Source organism: Nanorana parkeri, unplaced genomic scaffold, assembly GCF_000935625.1.
Source record: "Nanorana parkeri isolate BGI_ZX_2015 unplaced genomic scaffold, ASM93562v1 scaffold1039, whole genome shotgun sequence".
In the NCBI taxonomy this organism is placed as follows: Eukaryota; Metazoa; Chordata; class Amphibia; order Anura; family Dicroglossidae; genus Nanorana; species Nanorana parkeri.
In genome coordinates, this window is record NW_017307307.1 from 456,242 (window position 1) to 470,432 (window position 14,191).

At 39.5% G+C, this 14,191-nt stretch overlaps 1 protein-coding gene across 1 annotated transcript in view; it reads right to left on the reverse strand.

Annotated features, from left to right (window-relative positions):
- Positions 1 to 5,931: 5,931 nt before the first annotated feature.
- ANKH (ANKH inorganic pyrophosphate transport regulator) overlaps positions 5,932 to 14,191 on the reverse strand; it is a 95,888-nt gene continuing 87,628 nt past the window's right edge. Inside the window, exons 11-12 of the mRNA XM_018567380.1 lie at positions 11,910 to 12,009; positions 5,932 to 6,465 (exon numbers count right to left, since the gene is read on the reverse strand). Of these exons, the coding sequence (XP_018422882.1) occupies positions 6,352 to 6,465; positions 11,910 to 12,009 (214 nt within the window). The 3' untranslated portion in view covers positions 5,932 to 6,351. The remainder of the gene's footprint in view (positions 6,466 to 11,909; positions 12,010 to 14,191) is intronic.

Below are 14,191 nucleotides of genomic sequence, written 5' to 3' on the forward strand. Positions count from 1 at the left end.
AAGGGAAATATGGATGCTGCCATTGCTGACTTCCATCCTAATATGCTAATTGCCTCAGTAGCAGAATCAGAATTGCCTCTCAAACTGATCTTAAACTAGTATTAAACTTTCAAATGTTGTTCAATAATTAATCCAGATCACACAAATATGCATTGCCCAGCAAAGTAGTTCTTTACATTTTTGCGCAAGCACTTAGAGTCATCATGTTTCCACCTCGGCTCCAACTCTCTCAGCTCTGCTTCCCTGAACTCCCTATCCAGTATAAGATCATAAGAGACAGAGCAGTCTGCAGCAGCTGTCAATCTACTAGCTAGGAGAAGGGAAGAGTGAGGGAGCAGGTGGGAGAAATGAGCATGGGAGTGCCTTGTCTTGCTGTGCTTGTGGAGACGCACACAGCTTACTAGCATACACCAGGATGTCCCCAGAGGACCCTGCAAGGGAAAGGAGCCACCCTAAAACAGGATACCAGGGCCAGTGCATTCTGCACAAAGCTTAAACTTTTAAACATCAAAAAGCAGCATCTATTGTAAGTGATTTAATCAGCATTTGAGATTGCTTAAAAACCTTGGCTTTACTATCACTTTAAATACAAGTGGAATGCACCTGAAAATGCACTGCCTTTGCCTATCTACACTAGCCTATGGCCACACAGGCAGAAAAATAAACTTATATACGGCATGGTGGGAGTGAAAGCACTTCAGCTAGATTTTAATCAGCATCTCCCTGCAGGGAAGAGTGTAGCTACATGTGTACGTGTATATAGTATCTGCATTTGTGTGTATAATTATAAAGTATAGACACATGCATACCTCTACATGAGGGGAAGCATGCAAGTATCAGTATGTCCTGCACATGCCACATAAATGTAATCCCTTGCCTTCCATTTTCATTGATGAGTCCCAAGTACCTTAATCCAACACTGGCCACATCTGTTTTACAATGTAATTTTGTGCAGAGCTATCAGGACAAGACAACAGGTACAGTGTGTGACTCCACCCTGTGTACCAAAGCCAACCCCTTACATCAGCCACACTTCCAATTATTACTCCATCGGCCTTATTACGTAAAACAGTGTAGCCACTATATACCATGTTTCTATTTTTTCTTCTATCATTTGTCCAACCATTACATAACAACTCTCCTTTGGTGTCTGGAACACTGGGGTTGTCTGTGGCCAAATGCATGTGGCATTACAGCAGTGCTGTGCTGTCCTGTATTCCTTTTCATGTAGATTTTACACAGCGTCCCAACTTATTTTGAATTAGGGTTGTAAGACCTATTTAACCCCTTGCAGTGATCACTGTGCTGTGGCCACCTAAACTGCTGTTGAGGCTCTGCCCTGGACTCTGAGGGACCCATCAACAGCATTAACTCAATGAGTGCTAGTCCATGCACGGACCAGTGCTCATTGTACCGCATGACTAGATTATTCTGTCATCGGTCGTTAAGGAACTGAAAGACTGTGATAGAAAAATCCCATCATCGGTCGGGAAGGGGTTAATGTTCATCTTATTAAACGTGAAATGTAATACAGTTTCAATACAGTCTATTAAATCTCTACTATCTGTTTAGATACTAATTTGCAGTAGCTGGCTGAGGCCATGCTCATTGTGCTCCTTGTGGCTGTATACTTTGGATCTATTTAGTTTCAAGGGTGCTGGGAACAATCTCAAGCTTGCTCCCATGCATATCAGAGATTGAAGTACGATAAGTGCACGCTGGCAACTTTCCAGCATAACAATGAATGCTGGTGGAGTGTCAGTGCAGCCTAAACTCAGTTAAGATTAATAGCGTTTATATTGTAGAAGAGGAAGCATACAAAACTCTCTTTAAAATGTTTATACTTTATAATCCCCTGAAACAAGCAGAAATGTATATGCTCCATTTCTGTACATGAGTAGTTTACTCACAAGTAAATTTCACACTGCTGTCAATCAGCTTTACCTGGACTTGTGGTACTGTAAAATGATCTGCCTTGCTCTACTGACAGCAATACATCACAGTACAGCTCTCTTTCAGAACGGTAGGTCAGCTACACTATACAAAGATTGCTGCTCCAAGTGACATCTGTGGCTGTAGTTATAGATTAGGTACAGATTTGGGTAGCAGTATGTAGAAGGCTTTATAAAAATAGGCATAACCATCTAGAAAAATATATGCAAGCATTGTCTATTCACTAAAACTCCTCTGTGGGCTCAGGGCAATTCCCACTGCAGCAGTACTGTGGCTTGTCATCACCATTGCAATACATTTGTGTTCTATATACAGAAGCTAGCGCTGTTAAAATGATTGTGGTAATGCTTGGAAAAATACACACTTCATGGTACCGAGTATGATCCTGTAGACAAAAGTATTTGTATCCTTGTTGAACTTTTGGTTATACATTTCTTTTTACCTTACTCATCCCTTCTCATATTTCCACTAGCGATTGCTTTAGAAATCTGTTTGGTAGCTCATTGGGTGACTGAGTTTCTACATCTACTAATACTTAACAAAACATATTTCTCTTAGTAGATCAATGCTTATTGATTAGCCATAGGATTATACATTCCATGCACAGTTTACTGCTGCAACAGTGCTGATACACTCGATTGTTAGTTCAGTCCTGTCTTCATATTTAAAAAATTGCGTTACGACAATTTAAGACCATATTTTTTCAGATAAATAACTGTATTAGGCTCAAGCTTGACCATACACTATACAATCTTATTGTAAATTGTATTTAAAATCTTTGTCTTATCCAAAACTATATGAGGATACACCCAACCAGCTCCTTTAGTAGGTATCTAATCAGGCAGACCCTCATACCTTCAGACCAAGATCTGAACCGCAGAGAAACCAGTGCCACCTATCTGCTTATGCTGTTATAGCTTTATCAGGCATACAAAATTTAAAGAGTATTGAGAGTGCAAGTTACTTTGAGGTGTCCTAATAATAATATTAGCTTGTGTGGCACTCATGTTTACAGAAGCAATCTTCGGCTTGACAAGGAAGAGATGCCTACAAAGACTATTTCAATCTCCTCTATGTTCAGCCTTGGTGCACTTCAGAACAGTCACACTTTTTCAAAAGGATAAGGAGTCTGGGGCAATCGTGACAAGAAACAGCCTCACCAACTTATTTTCATGGTATGCTACAAGCCCTAGAACATCTACCTGTATGAGCTCACCCTTTCCTCACTATGTATTTGGATATTAGTGAGGAAAAATAACCCACAATTAAAACAAATTTACCTAGACCTACTCTACCCAGGACTACAAGGGCAGGTCAGAGAGTGGACATGAGTAGAATAAATAGGCCATCAGCAGAATATGGCTTTCCTTCTATATTGGCCCGTTGGTCTCCAAATAAATTTACTGCATCTGGGGCACTTAGATTCACAATTGTGTTTTCACCTTTTAAATTCCATACGCACCCAACCTTCTATATAATAAGGTATGAATGTCTAGTATATGCCCAATCATCAAATTCAATATTTTGTAAAAAAAAAAAAAAAAAAAGTTATTTTGCATACATGACTATGATAATGTAAGATAATAGTATATAGTTTAATACTGTAGGCAAGACAAAATACATTTTTGTTCAATGGAAATATTTTATTGTATTCCCTTTTAATCTCTACACAAAATGCATCTCAATCTTGCAGTTGTATGCTCAACTTCCATTCCGTTGTGCAACACATCCAAATACATTATATAACTTTATATTAAAGTTTTAAAAGTAGAACTGTCCAGCCATTTCCCCACACACAATTTAAATATATTCACAAATATTCAAAAAATAATGTTGCTTATATTTCTAGTCAAGTACCCCGAGAAAAAATATTATTAAAAAAAATATTCCATTTCATCTTCACTGTCCAGAAAGATATTCAGTTTTCTACAGCCAGAGGGGAAGTTGCGGCTCCATTGGAAAGAATGACGTAGCATCAATATGGAGTCAGTGTAGCTAGGATACATTAAGCATATTTATACTACACTCTTTTGCCAAGAGAATCATAGTAAAAAAAATGTATTGCAGTGTCTTCAGAAATATATACAACTTCACTTGTCATTGTAATATTATTTCTCCTCTCCTAAAGTGCTAACACGGTGAACTGAATCCAGGTTATGCAATAAGGCTGCGCAAAGAGCAAGGATGTGTGGAAACCCATAACAACCGATCAAATTTCCTTACTCATGTATTTAGGTTTGCCAAAACAATGAGAGAAGGATGCTGGTTGGTCGCCATGTGTAACAGCACTTAACATGTGGCTCTTCTGCCTTATGTAATAAAGGCTAATAAATTGTGTATGTAAAGACATAATAGATAAACATGTAGGGCAGCATTGTTGACCCCCAAAAATAATTTATGGCACTAAATAAATAGAATGATAGAGAGTGTAAAAAAAACAATCTTTGACTGGACTCAGGAAAACAAAATGGATATACGCCTCTTATTTAAATATCTGAAATACCTATGCAATGAAATAGGCAGTTTACAGCTGTATTAACAATTCAGCTTTTTTGTACCTTTAGGGCAGTGACAGTCGAGCGTGTCTGTTCATCTTCAGTCTATTTATAAATGTTTCCACACAAGAGTCAGGCAAGTTTCACGATTTTTGCAAATGGAAAAATGTGTGAATCCTGGGTAAACGTTGTGTGAACACATAAACAGATCCCTAGTAGTGTTTTTGAAGCTTTCTTGTGCATTTTGAAGAAACATTTCTATACCTGTAGCAATAAGAAGGATTTAGACAAAATGCTGTGTGCAGCCTTTAAGTAAGGCAAACATGGTTAGAATTTGAAAAGAACAAAATCGATTTTGGAATATTCATTCGACATTCCAATCGTTGATGCAGTGAAATCGATGATCGATTTCGACCACAGTGATTAAAAAATTCTGCTGAGCATGTTGGAAACGATCGAGCAAAATTCTAATATTGATTGTGGTTTTCGTTCGGGAAACTCCCATTATTTCCAAAATCAATTGTTAAACAAAACCAAAAATCAAACAAAATTTTGGACAATCTCCAAGTCTCCGATGGTATTACTGTAAGTTCCGAAGGGATTTTTTTATAAGAACGTTTGTGCGTAAATGTACCTGTGTATGCCCTACTTTAAAGAAGTGATTTGGTTCTTATCTAGCCTACTGCCCACTGGAATAGCTATGGCACGTCTCTCGTGCTTTATGTTGTGCACCATGTTTGGGCTCTCATGAAACTCAAGAATATGGACTTTGCTTTAGAGAAAATGACACGTAGCAGTTGAAGCACACGCCTAATGCTTACTAGTTAAACCGTCTTGAAAACATAAACTTCCAATGAGTTTTGTCCAAATGAAAACGTTTATGGGAAAAGTTGAATATTGACAGAGCAAATGTCCAAGAACAAAAGATCTGATTTCTGGTTGTAAAAAAGAAATGTTGCCAGTTGTGAAATGTGTGTGAATGTTAGATTCATAGACAGTTTATCTGAAATCAATTAGGTCTACTTGGTAATAGAAGTCAAGTACAACCCTTATGGTTAAATAAAAATGTGACACACTTAAGTCACAGCTACACGTCATTTTTATTGTGCTACCGTGCGCTCAAAAATCTCCCATGATAAGTAATTCTGTGATATCGGCCATGAAATGCAGCTGCCGCATGCTAGCGCGAGCACAACTAAATACACAATACAGTCCAGCTGGAGTATCTCATTAAGTGGCTACTGTGTAACAGGCCCTAGGAGACCAATGCAACAGATGCAGAAATGATCATGGGACAATTATGACCACATAGAAGCACAATAAAACTCACATGTTGCCATTCCCTTAAATATAATGCAACAGCTGCATTCTAATATAAAGAAAAAAAGGGTAACTTGTTTCTTATGTTCGTATGGTATAAAAGCTCTGAGTAATAAAACACTGTGGTACGTTTACACTGTAGCTCAATGTAAATCCCTTTTTCGACTGCTTCATAATATGTAACCATATCATGAGTGAACACAAAAACTCATTTCTGATTTTCAATGTAAAGAGAGATAAGACGTGGGAAGGACGGCAGTTTTGTTAACATTGTTAACAGCAGAGACAGACGATGATGCTTTGGTTGACAGATGGAAATAATCCAACAGTTCCATGTACTAAGCATCCAAAGTCTTTCCATATGTAAGTTAATAAAAAATATCCATGGATTGTGAAGATAAAGGTGTGGTATCTGTAAAGCATGGAGCCTCTGTCAGGCTCTCTCTCTAGTAAGCATACTTAGTATGCTAAAGCTGGAGCCTTCTGAATCCAGGTTTTCATACAAATAAAATATAAATTGACTAAAGACCATTAACAGGGAAGGGCTTTGTCTTCTGTTGCACAAAACGTCCCAATATCCTGTTCAATCTCTTTCCTCCCTCATCTCAACAATGTCTGTTAACTCCTCACATTGTGGCATATCAGTCATTGCTGAATCTTCTCCTTCCACGGCAGTCTCTGTACTGCTCTTCTTTTTCTAGGAAAACAAATAGAAAGCATTACACTGTGGTCATTTATTTGACTGGAAAAGCCATCTTACCACTTTAAAGAATTAAACAAAGTCATGCAGGAAAGCTATTTACTTGTTCATTGTCATCTTCGAATACAGGATTGGAACGAATGTATGCACTGTACTGTAAAAGTAAGAACTGGTGAAGTGTATCTAAACCCAAAAACAAAAGTTTTATATGTTGCAGCATATCAGTCCTTAGATGTGATTCCATTACTTTCCCTTTTCAGGCTTCTCTCCCTTTATTTTACCTGGTAATCCAGTAATCCTGTCCATTCGTGGCTACACTCACTTCTCCATTATATCTATGGAAGCAGCCATGGCTGTCATCCGAGCTAGACTTCAAACTACAGTTGCACCACAATAACAATTTCAAAAACAAAATAAAAAAAATGTCAGGCCGAAACCGAAAATGTTTTTTATTTTAATTTTTAATTTTTTTTTATTTTTTATGAACTTTTTAATTTTTTATATTTAATTTATTCATTTTTTATAAAATATTTTATTTTCTACTTTACTTTTAGGGGCTACGGTGAAATATGTGGGGTCTAGACAGACCCCTGACACTTCCTTTTTAAATAGAAAAAGAGATTGAGGACACAGAGTCCTCACTCTTTTTATGCAGACCCTGTTATAAATGAACAGGAATCCTCTATGAGTGTTTCTGTTCATTCATTACATGAGCACAGAGTATGTTTACTATAACCACAATCAGGAATGAACAGGAGGTGATGTAGATCACTTCCCATTCATTCACAATTCAGAATATAGTAACCATACCGTGTCCTCAATTATTTACAAACACTCAGCGATCACTGACTGCTTGTACCCGCTCTCCATCCTGACACGCTGTCACAGGAGGCTGAGCGAGCGGTGCTGGAGGAGAGCTCAGCCTCCTGTGACAGCGCGGCCCGTCTCCGCCCACACATCGCTTTGCCGGACTGTGACAGGAGGCTGAGCGGTGTGGGAGGAGAGACGCTGGCCGCTCACAGAGCTCTCCTCCCGCAGCGCTCCACCGGCTGTCACAGTTTCTCTCCTCCCCGCCGGGACACAGCAGCGCCCAGCGGGGAGGAAAGGAAACAGGGATGCGCCGATGTATCGGCAGAAAAGCGGCACTTTCGGCATTTAGTCAAAAGTGCCATTTTCGGCCGATATATCGGTGCATCCCTACTTCAAACATTGCTGTGCTTGTGGAAAATGTTCTTAGCCTAAAAAAAGGAAACTAAAGTAAACCTTATCTAGAGACTGGTAAGCGGCACTATATGAAATTTTGGTTTAGGTTAAGATATGCATTAAGGAAAACAAATGTAAATGGTCCAATGTCATACAATATCAATTGGTTAGTGCAAACAATATAAAGTTCTTATTTAGTGGTTCAAATGACTGTAAGATGTAGAAGATTGCAGCTGTCTGAACATCTTTTATCTTATACTTTAACATTGCATGGTATAGTTTAAACAGCTTTAAAGGATAAAACAAGCCAGCCAGGCACAGATCCTGGCAAGGTATAGAGATTGACCAAGGGAATCAGTTAAAACTGATATAAGCACTACATCAGTTCCACACAGACTGACTGGATTGTGTGAATATACTTAAAATGTATCTCCAAGCTAAATCTAAAATTAGTTTGTGCATTATATAATATGACCTAATATTGCCCTGCCCCAACTTTTTGGAGAAGTGTTGCTGCCATCAATTTCAAAATTAGCTTCTTTTTTTTTTAAATGGTACATTTTCTCATTTTAAACATATGATATGTTTTCTATTGTGAATAACATGCGTTTATGAAATCTGCAGATCATTGCATTCTGTTTTTATGTGGATTTTACACAGCTTCCCAACTTTTTTGGAATTGGGGTTGTAGATCAAAATGTGTTGATCTCACTAAGGCTGGGTTTACACCTAGGCGTACGGAATGTGCACGTTTTTACCGCGATTTGCGGTAAAAGAAATGCGCGACAAACACGCGTTTCCGAGGGCTATCCGTCTGTATCCTAATGGATACGCGCGGCAAATAAACCCCAAAGAAGCTCCTGTACTTCTTTGGGCGTAGGGCGTTTTGCAGCAAGTTCCTACGCGCTGTAAAATGCCCAGGTGGGAACCATGCTCATAGGCAATCATTGGTGTTCACATGTTAAGCGTCTTACAGCGCGTAGGGACGCGCTGTAAAACGTCCAGGTGTGAACCAGGCCTAAGACACCAGAACATCCACTTCTTCTTATAGATTATATTCCTTGTACCTGCAGACAAACATGTCCAATTTGTTGTTGAACCTGGAGGACCGGAAGGTTCACATATGTCATCGCCCACCTGAGACACATGTCCTGGAACACCTACAGGTGTAGTGACTACTCCCTTGGCCCAGACGCTGTCGGCTGAGGTAGTTTGCATGCCAATTGTCTTTCCCGGGGATGTACATGGTGCACAAGTTGGGAATGTGAAGTTCTACCCATAACAGGATCCAATCTACCTCTCTTGCTAAGGTGAGACTTCTGGTTCCTCCCTGATGATTAATGTAAGTAAATGCTGTGGTGTTGTCTACATTGATCTGGATCAGATGACATTCCAGCAGGATGGTCCAATGCTGCAGAGACAACTAAACCAATTAAAGTTCCAACATGGTAATTGGGAGATGAGACTCCTCCATCAACTAAGTCTCCTGCACTGACAGAGTGCCCAGGTCTCTTTCCTAGAACAACAGGCTGACATCCATCCAGATGACTGGAAGGAAAGACATCCCTGACTCCAGACCCAGATTTCTGAGCTACTAGGCCAGGGACAACCTGGTTCTTTGTGCCAAACAAACTGGTGTGTTCAGGGACTTGGTTGATTTGTGCCAAGATGACAGAATGTTGTGTTGTAGAGGTCTAGAGTAAAAGTGGGCAAATGGGATCGACTCATAAGAGGCTACCATCAGGCCCATAACTCTCATTCAAACGTCAGATTACTCCTGGGGTGGAAATCTCAAATCTAAGATTGGACAGTTCAAAGTTTCTCCTGAGGAAGAAACACTCTGTGCTGACCCATGTCCAGGGCAAGCCTCAGGTATTCCAAATGATAAGTCTGTTCCAGCAACCATTGCTGAAGGTTCAGGATCTATCTGAAACACTTCAACATCTGGACAGTCAAAGCCACATTGTCTATAAGAGCCCACACTGACTGATCCCTCAACAAGAGGTTGTCTAAGTATTCAACAATACTAATGCCACAAGAGTGTAGTAGAGCTAACACTGGGGCCAGCGTCTTGGTGTACACCTGAGGTGCAGAGAAAAGGCAGAAGGGCAGGATTACAAACTGGGAGCATACGGGCCCCACAGCAAAGTGTAAGGAAAGCTGATGTACTGGAAATATGGGGACATGTAGATATGCAGCCTTAATGTCCATAAAAGACAACGTTTCTCTGGTAAAGGGAGGCAAGGAAAGACCTGGTGGATTTTCTGACCTTAAATGAAGACATTCAGAGCTATGAGATCCAAGATGAGGTGGTTGCCCTTTTTGGGTATGGGAACTGTGAACATGTTGGAGTAAAATCCTTAAAACTTTTCTGCCACAGGAACGGGGGCAATGACACTTTGATCCAGAGCGCATGATGGAGATCTACTAATCTGTGTGGTGACATAGGAAGGTTGGAGGTTATAAACCCAGGAGTGCCGTACTCCATGCATTATACAAACAAGGGATCAAGTGGTAAGTTCTCTTTTAATCGATTCTGGCCAATCAGTCATGGTTTGGCGAAATTAAAGTCACAGACTGGATGGGGTAAAGAGCTTGGACCGCTAGTGTGTTCTAGAGAGGACTCCCAACTGCTTATTGGCTTGGCCCTTAAAGACAGGTGTATCCTCTACCAGTGTGTCGTTCTGTTAAGGCAGAACACTGCCAGAACCACCAAAGGTAAAAAGTGCTTGGAGGGAACAAAGAGCTTGTCAGGGTGTTTCTAATCTCTGTAGAAAAAGAGTTGGAACAACACGTGCAATTGGAAAGCATTTGTAGTTTTAAGAGCTCTAAATATGAAATATCAGATTATATGAAAAACAGGCTAGAGCTTTGGATAGAAAACTAAAATTGACTGGATAGAAGACTACATAAGAATAATAATATGCAAAATGTCATACTTACCTGACAAAAAAGTGCATAAAACCACTATACATTCCCTTTAACTATCCCTTTACCACTTTAGCCATTAGATCATTTGACACCAGTGATACCATTTACCATCTATACAGACTCAGATGAGCAGGCTCGTGTTTCCTAAATTACAGAGTAGCTTATCAGATAAGTAAATACACCTTGAGAAAAAGGTAGCTTTGAGACTGAAAGGGAATTTTCAGACAATGAACTACAGCATAGCAACAATCTATGAACACAGATCTGGAAGTGGTGCTCCTCTAATGCTGGCCATACACAATGATATAGTTACAAAAATAAAAATATAACAGATTCCTCCATATTTGCATAATCACGCACCAAAATGCATGAATATGCGATTCGGTGCACTGGACCTAGTTAAGGGCCCTTAGCAAATGCATGGACAGATGCAGTGTCTATAGAATGGGATAGATAGCAAAAAAATACTTAATACCAATCCCTACTCAAAAAAAAAAATTGAAAAGAAAATTGTGTTTTAGATAGATTGTGCTGAGAATTTCATTTTTTTTTAATCAAAGGCTCCAATACTGCTAGTAGAAAGTTTGTAGGGAACTGTTCCTGAGGGAACTACAGTACCGGGTGATAGAATATATATAGTTCAATAAGAAAAGTAGATGATCCCAAAATAGAAATTATTCTCTTTAAAGTAAAACTGACCAGATGCTAAATATGGTAGCAACAGTGCTGACGCAATTGGTACCTGCAAATATTTGTGTTAATCAACAAATCAAATCTTTCTTCCCGGAGCTCCCAGGCCTAAGAACCAACTGAGGGCCTGTTCACATGATATCAGGTGTGGATCTGCAGAGTGATGCAGTGCGTTTTTGCCAAGTTTTTGCCGCATTTTGGTCGCGTTCCAGTAAAAAAAATATATTTTTTTAGTATGTTAGCTGCGTTTTTGATGTGTTTTTGACGCGTTTGCGTTTCCTGACCGTACAAAATGTGACATGCAGTATTTTTCTGTCGTAACGGACTGCGCACTTGAGAACTGTAGCCCATAAAACACATAGGGATACATTGGGATGCATTTTGAGTGCAGCAGTGTACGGATCCGGTCAGCACACAAAACGGACGTCGTGTGAACAGGCCCTGAGTGAGTAATGCGGGTACTTGAAGGCACCCCAGGGTGATTGCACATCAGCAATCTTTGTTAACTTAGAAACAAATTAGGGCAGGACAGGTTTACTTTATTACTAGTTAACAGAATCAAACAGCAGAACCAAGAAACGTTCCCTGAGCTGATCCACACTAAAGTTTTCTTTTACCTGTTTTCGATATACGTAGATAGATGCAATAGCAACCATTGTGGATTCTCCTACAAAGCCAGCAAGGAGGGATCCTACACCTAATGTGGCTCCATGGACCCTGTGTACAAGAAAAAAACAAAAATAACATGAAAACAAAAGAATGTCCTTAGACTGTGTGCAACTAACAGGTTTACATCAAACAATCAACAATATTAACACCTACAGTATGTGGAGAATACCAAATATGATACTTGCAACTCTCATTATCTAGTAAAATACACATACAAAATGTTTGGTTTCAGCATACCTCATATTATTACAGCTTATGTAAATATTATTTTAATTAAAGAGTGACTTCAGCCTTTGTATAACATGATTATTATCCTAATGACAAAGACAAGGTGAAGCTTCTTAGCTTTCTTCACATCATTTGATGAGTGAAAATACAACATGTTTATTAGGCCCGATATAGACTTTTATTTCCATGTTGTTCTTTACCACAATCAATCGAGCAGCTGCCAGTTTTCCTGTTAATGTTCTGCTATGTCTGGACTGTTTATATGGCACACACCAAAGGGAGTATTGGGGTAACTCATATATATTTGATCTCAATCAGCTAAACAATGTTACACTGTTGATATGCTTGGAGATAATTGAAGAACTCTGTGCCTTACAGGGGTACTAGTCATAGCTGTGCAGCTTCCAACTTATATTTGTATGCAACTACAACCTCTGTTTTGAAGGTAGAAACAAATTAGGGCCTTTGTGCTTGCCATTTATTTTGATAGGTTATTATGTGTACATCAGAATGAGTACACCTCCAATTCATTGTGTTCCTCAAGCCATTCTTGAACCATTTTTGCAGTGTGCCAGGGCACATTATCCTGCTGAAAGATGCCACTGCCATCAGAGAATACCATTATCATGAAGGGGAGTACTTGGTTAGCAACAATGTTTAGGTAGGTGGTACGTGTAAAAGTAGAATCCACATGAATGGCAGGACCCAAGGATCCCCAGCAAAATATTGCCCAAAGCATCATACTGGCTCCACCAGCTTGCCTTCTTCCCATTGTGTATCCTGGTTCCATCACTTAACCAGGTGACAGACACACAACCAGCCATCCACATAATGTCAAAGAAATTAATCAGGCCAGACCACCTTCTTCCATTGCTACATGGTCCAGTTCTGATGCTCACGTGTCCATTTTAGGCACTTTTGACAGTGGACATGAGTCAGTATAGGCAATCTGACCGGTTTGCAGCTATCCAGGGCCATACGCAACAAACTGCAATGCACTGTGTGTTCAGACACTTTTCTATCAGAACCAGCATTAACTTTTCCAGCAATATGAGCTACAGTAGCTATTATATTGGATTGGACTACACGGACCAGCCTACACTCCCCACGTGCATCAATGAGCCTTGGCCACCCATGACCCTGTCCCTGGTTTTCCTTCTTTGGAAAACTTTTGGTAGGTCCTGATGTTTCACCGGTCATCCAACCAGCTTTCTCAATTCAGAATGACTTGTAAAAAAATTATCTGGGAATAAATATGGTGAATGTTGTTCCAATCCACATAATCTGTTAGTCACAACCAGGTGTTGATTGTATTTGCATAATTGGAGTCTAGGAGGTGTTAATAACCTGCCCAGAGAGAGGTGTTAAAACAGCATTGTATGTGGCAGACAATAGATGTCTGCCCCCCCCCCCCCCCTCTATTTAAGCTTGGCTGCTCCATTTTTACATAAATGGCCTCTCTCACACCTCTTTTGAATTAGTCCTCCTCCCTGTCTAGGATGTGTACTTGGCTGTCTTCAAAGAAGTGACCTGCCGAATCCTGACCAGGACTGGTTCAAAAGAGGTGTAAAAGAGGCCACACAACACACAAGTGCACATTACACAAAGTTTTATGTTCAACTAGACACTTCAGTTTATATAAGCAAGTGTTCTATTCACTGTGTTCTCTACCAAACAAGTGTCAGTGTTTCCTGAACAATGGTCATTGTTCAGTGACCGCAAAGTTTACATTGAAAGAGTTCATTTTAAACTCAATACAGTATGGAAATTCACAGATAAATTAACACTCATCTACTGGCAGGTGACTATTTTTCAAAGGGGTAAATTTTTGTATTCAAGCAAATGTAATTCTTAAAAAATAATAATAATAAAATCAAAATTAGTAGATGTTATGTATGAAACTATCACAGTTTATCAATATACTGTAACTATTTCCACATGGCATGCATTCACGCATTTATCAAAATTTGCCATGACCCCATACTTTTCCTATTATGTTTTT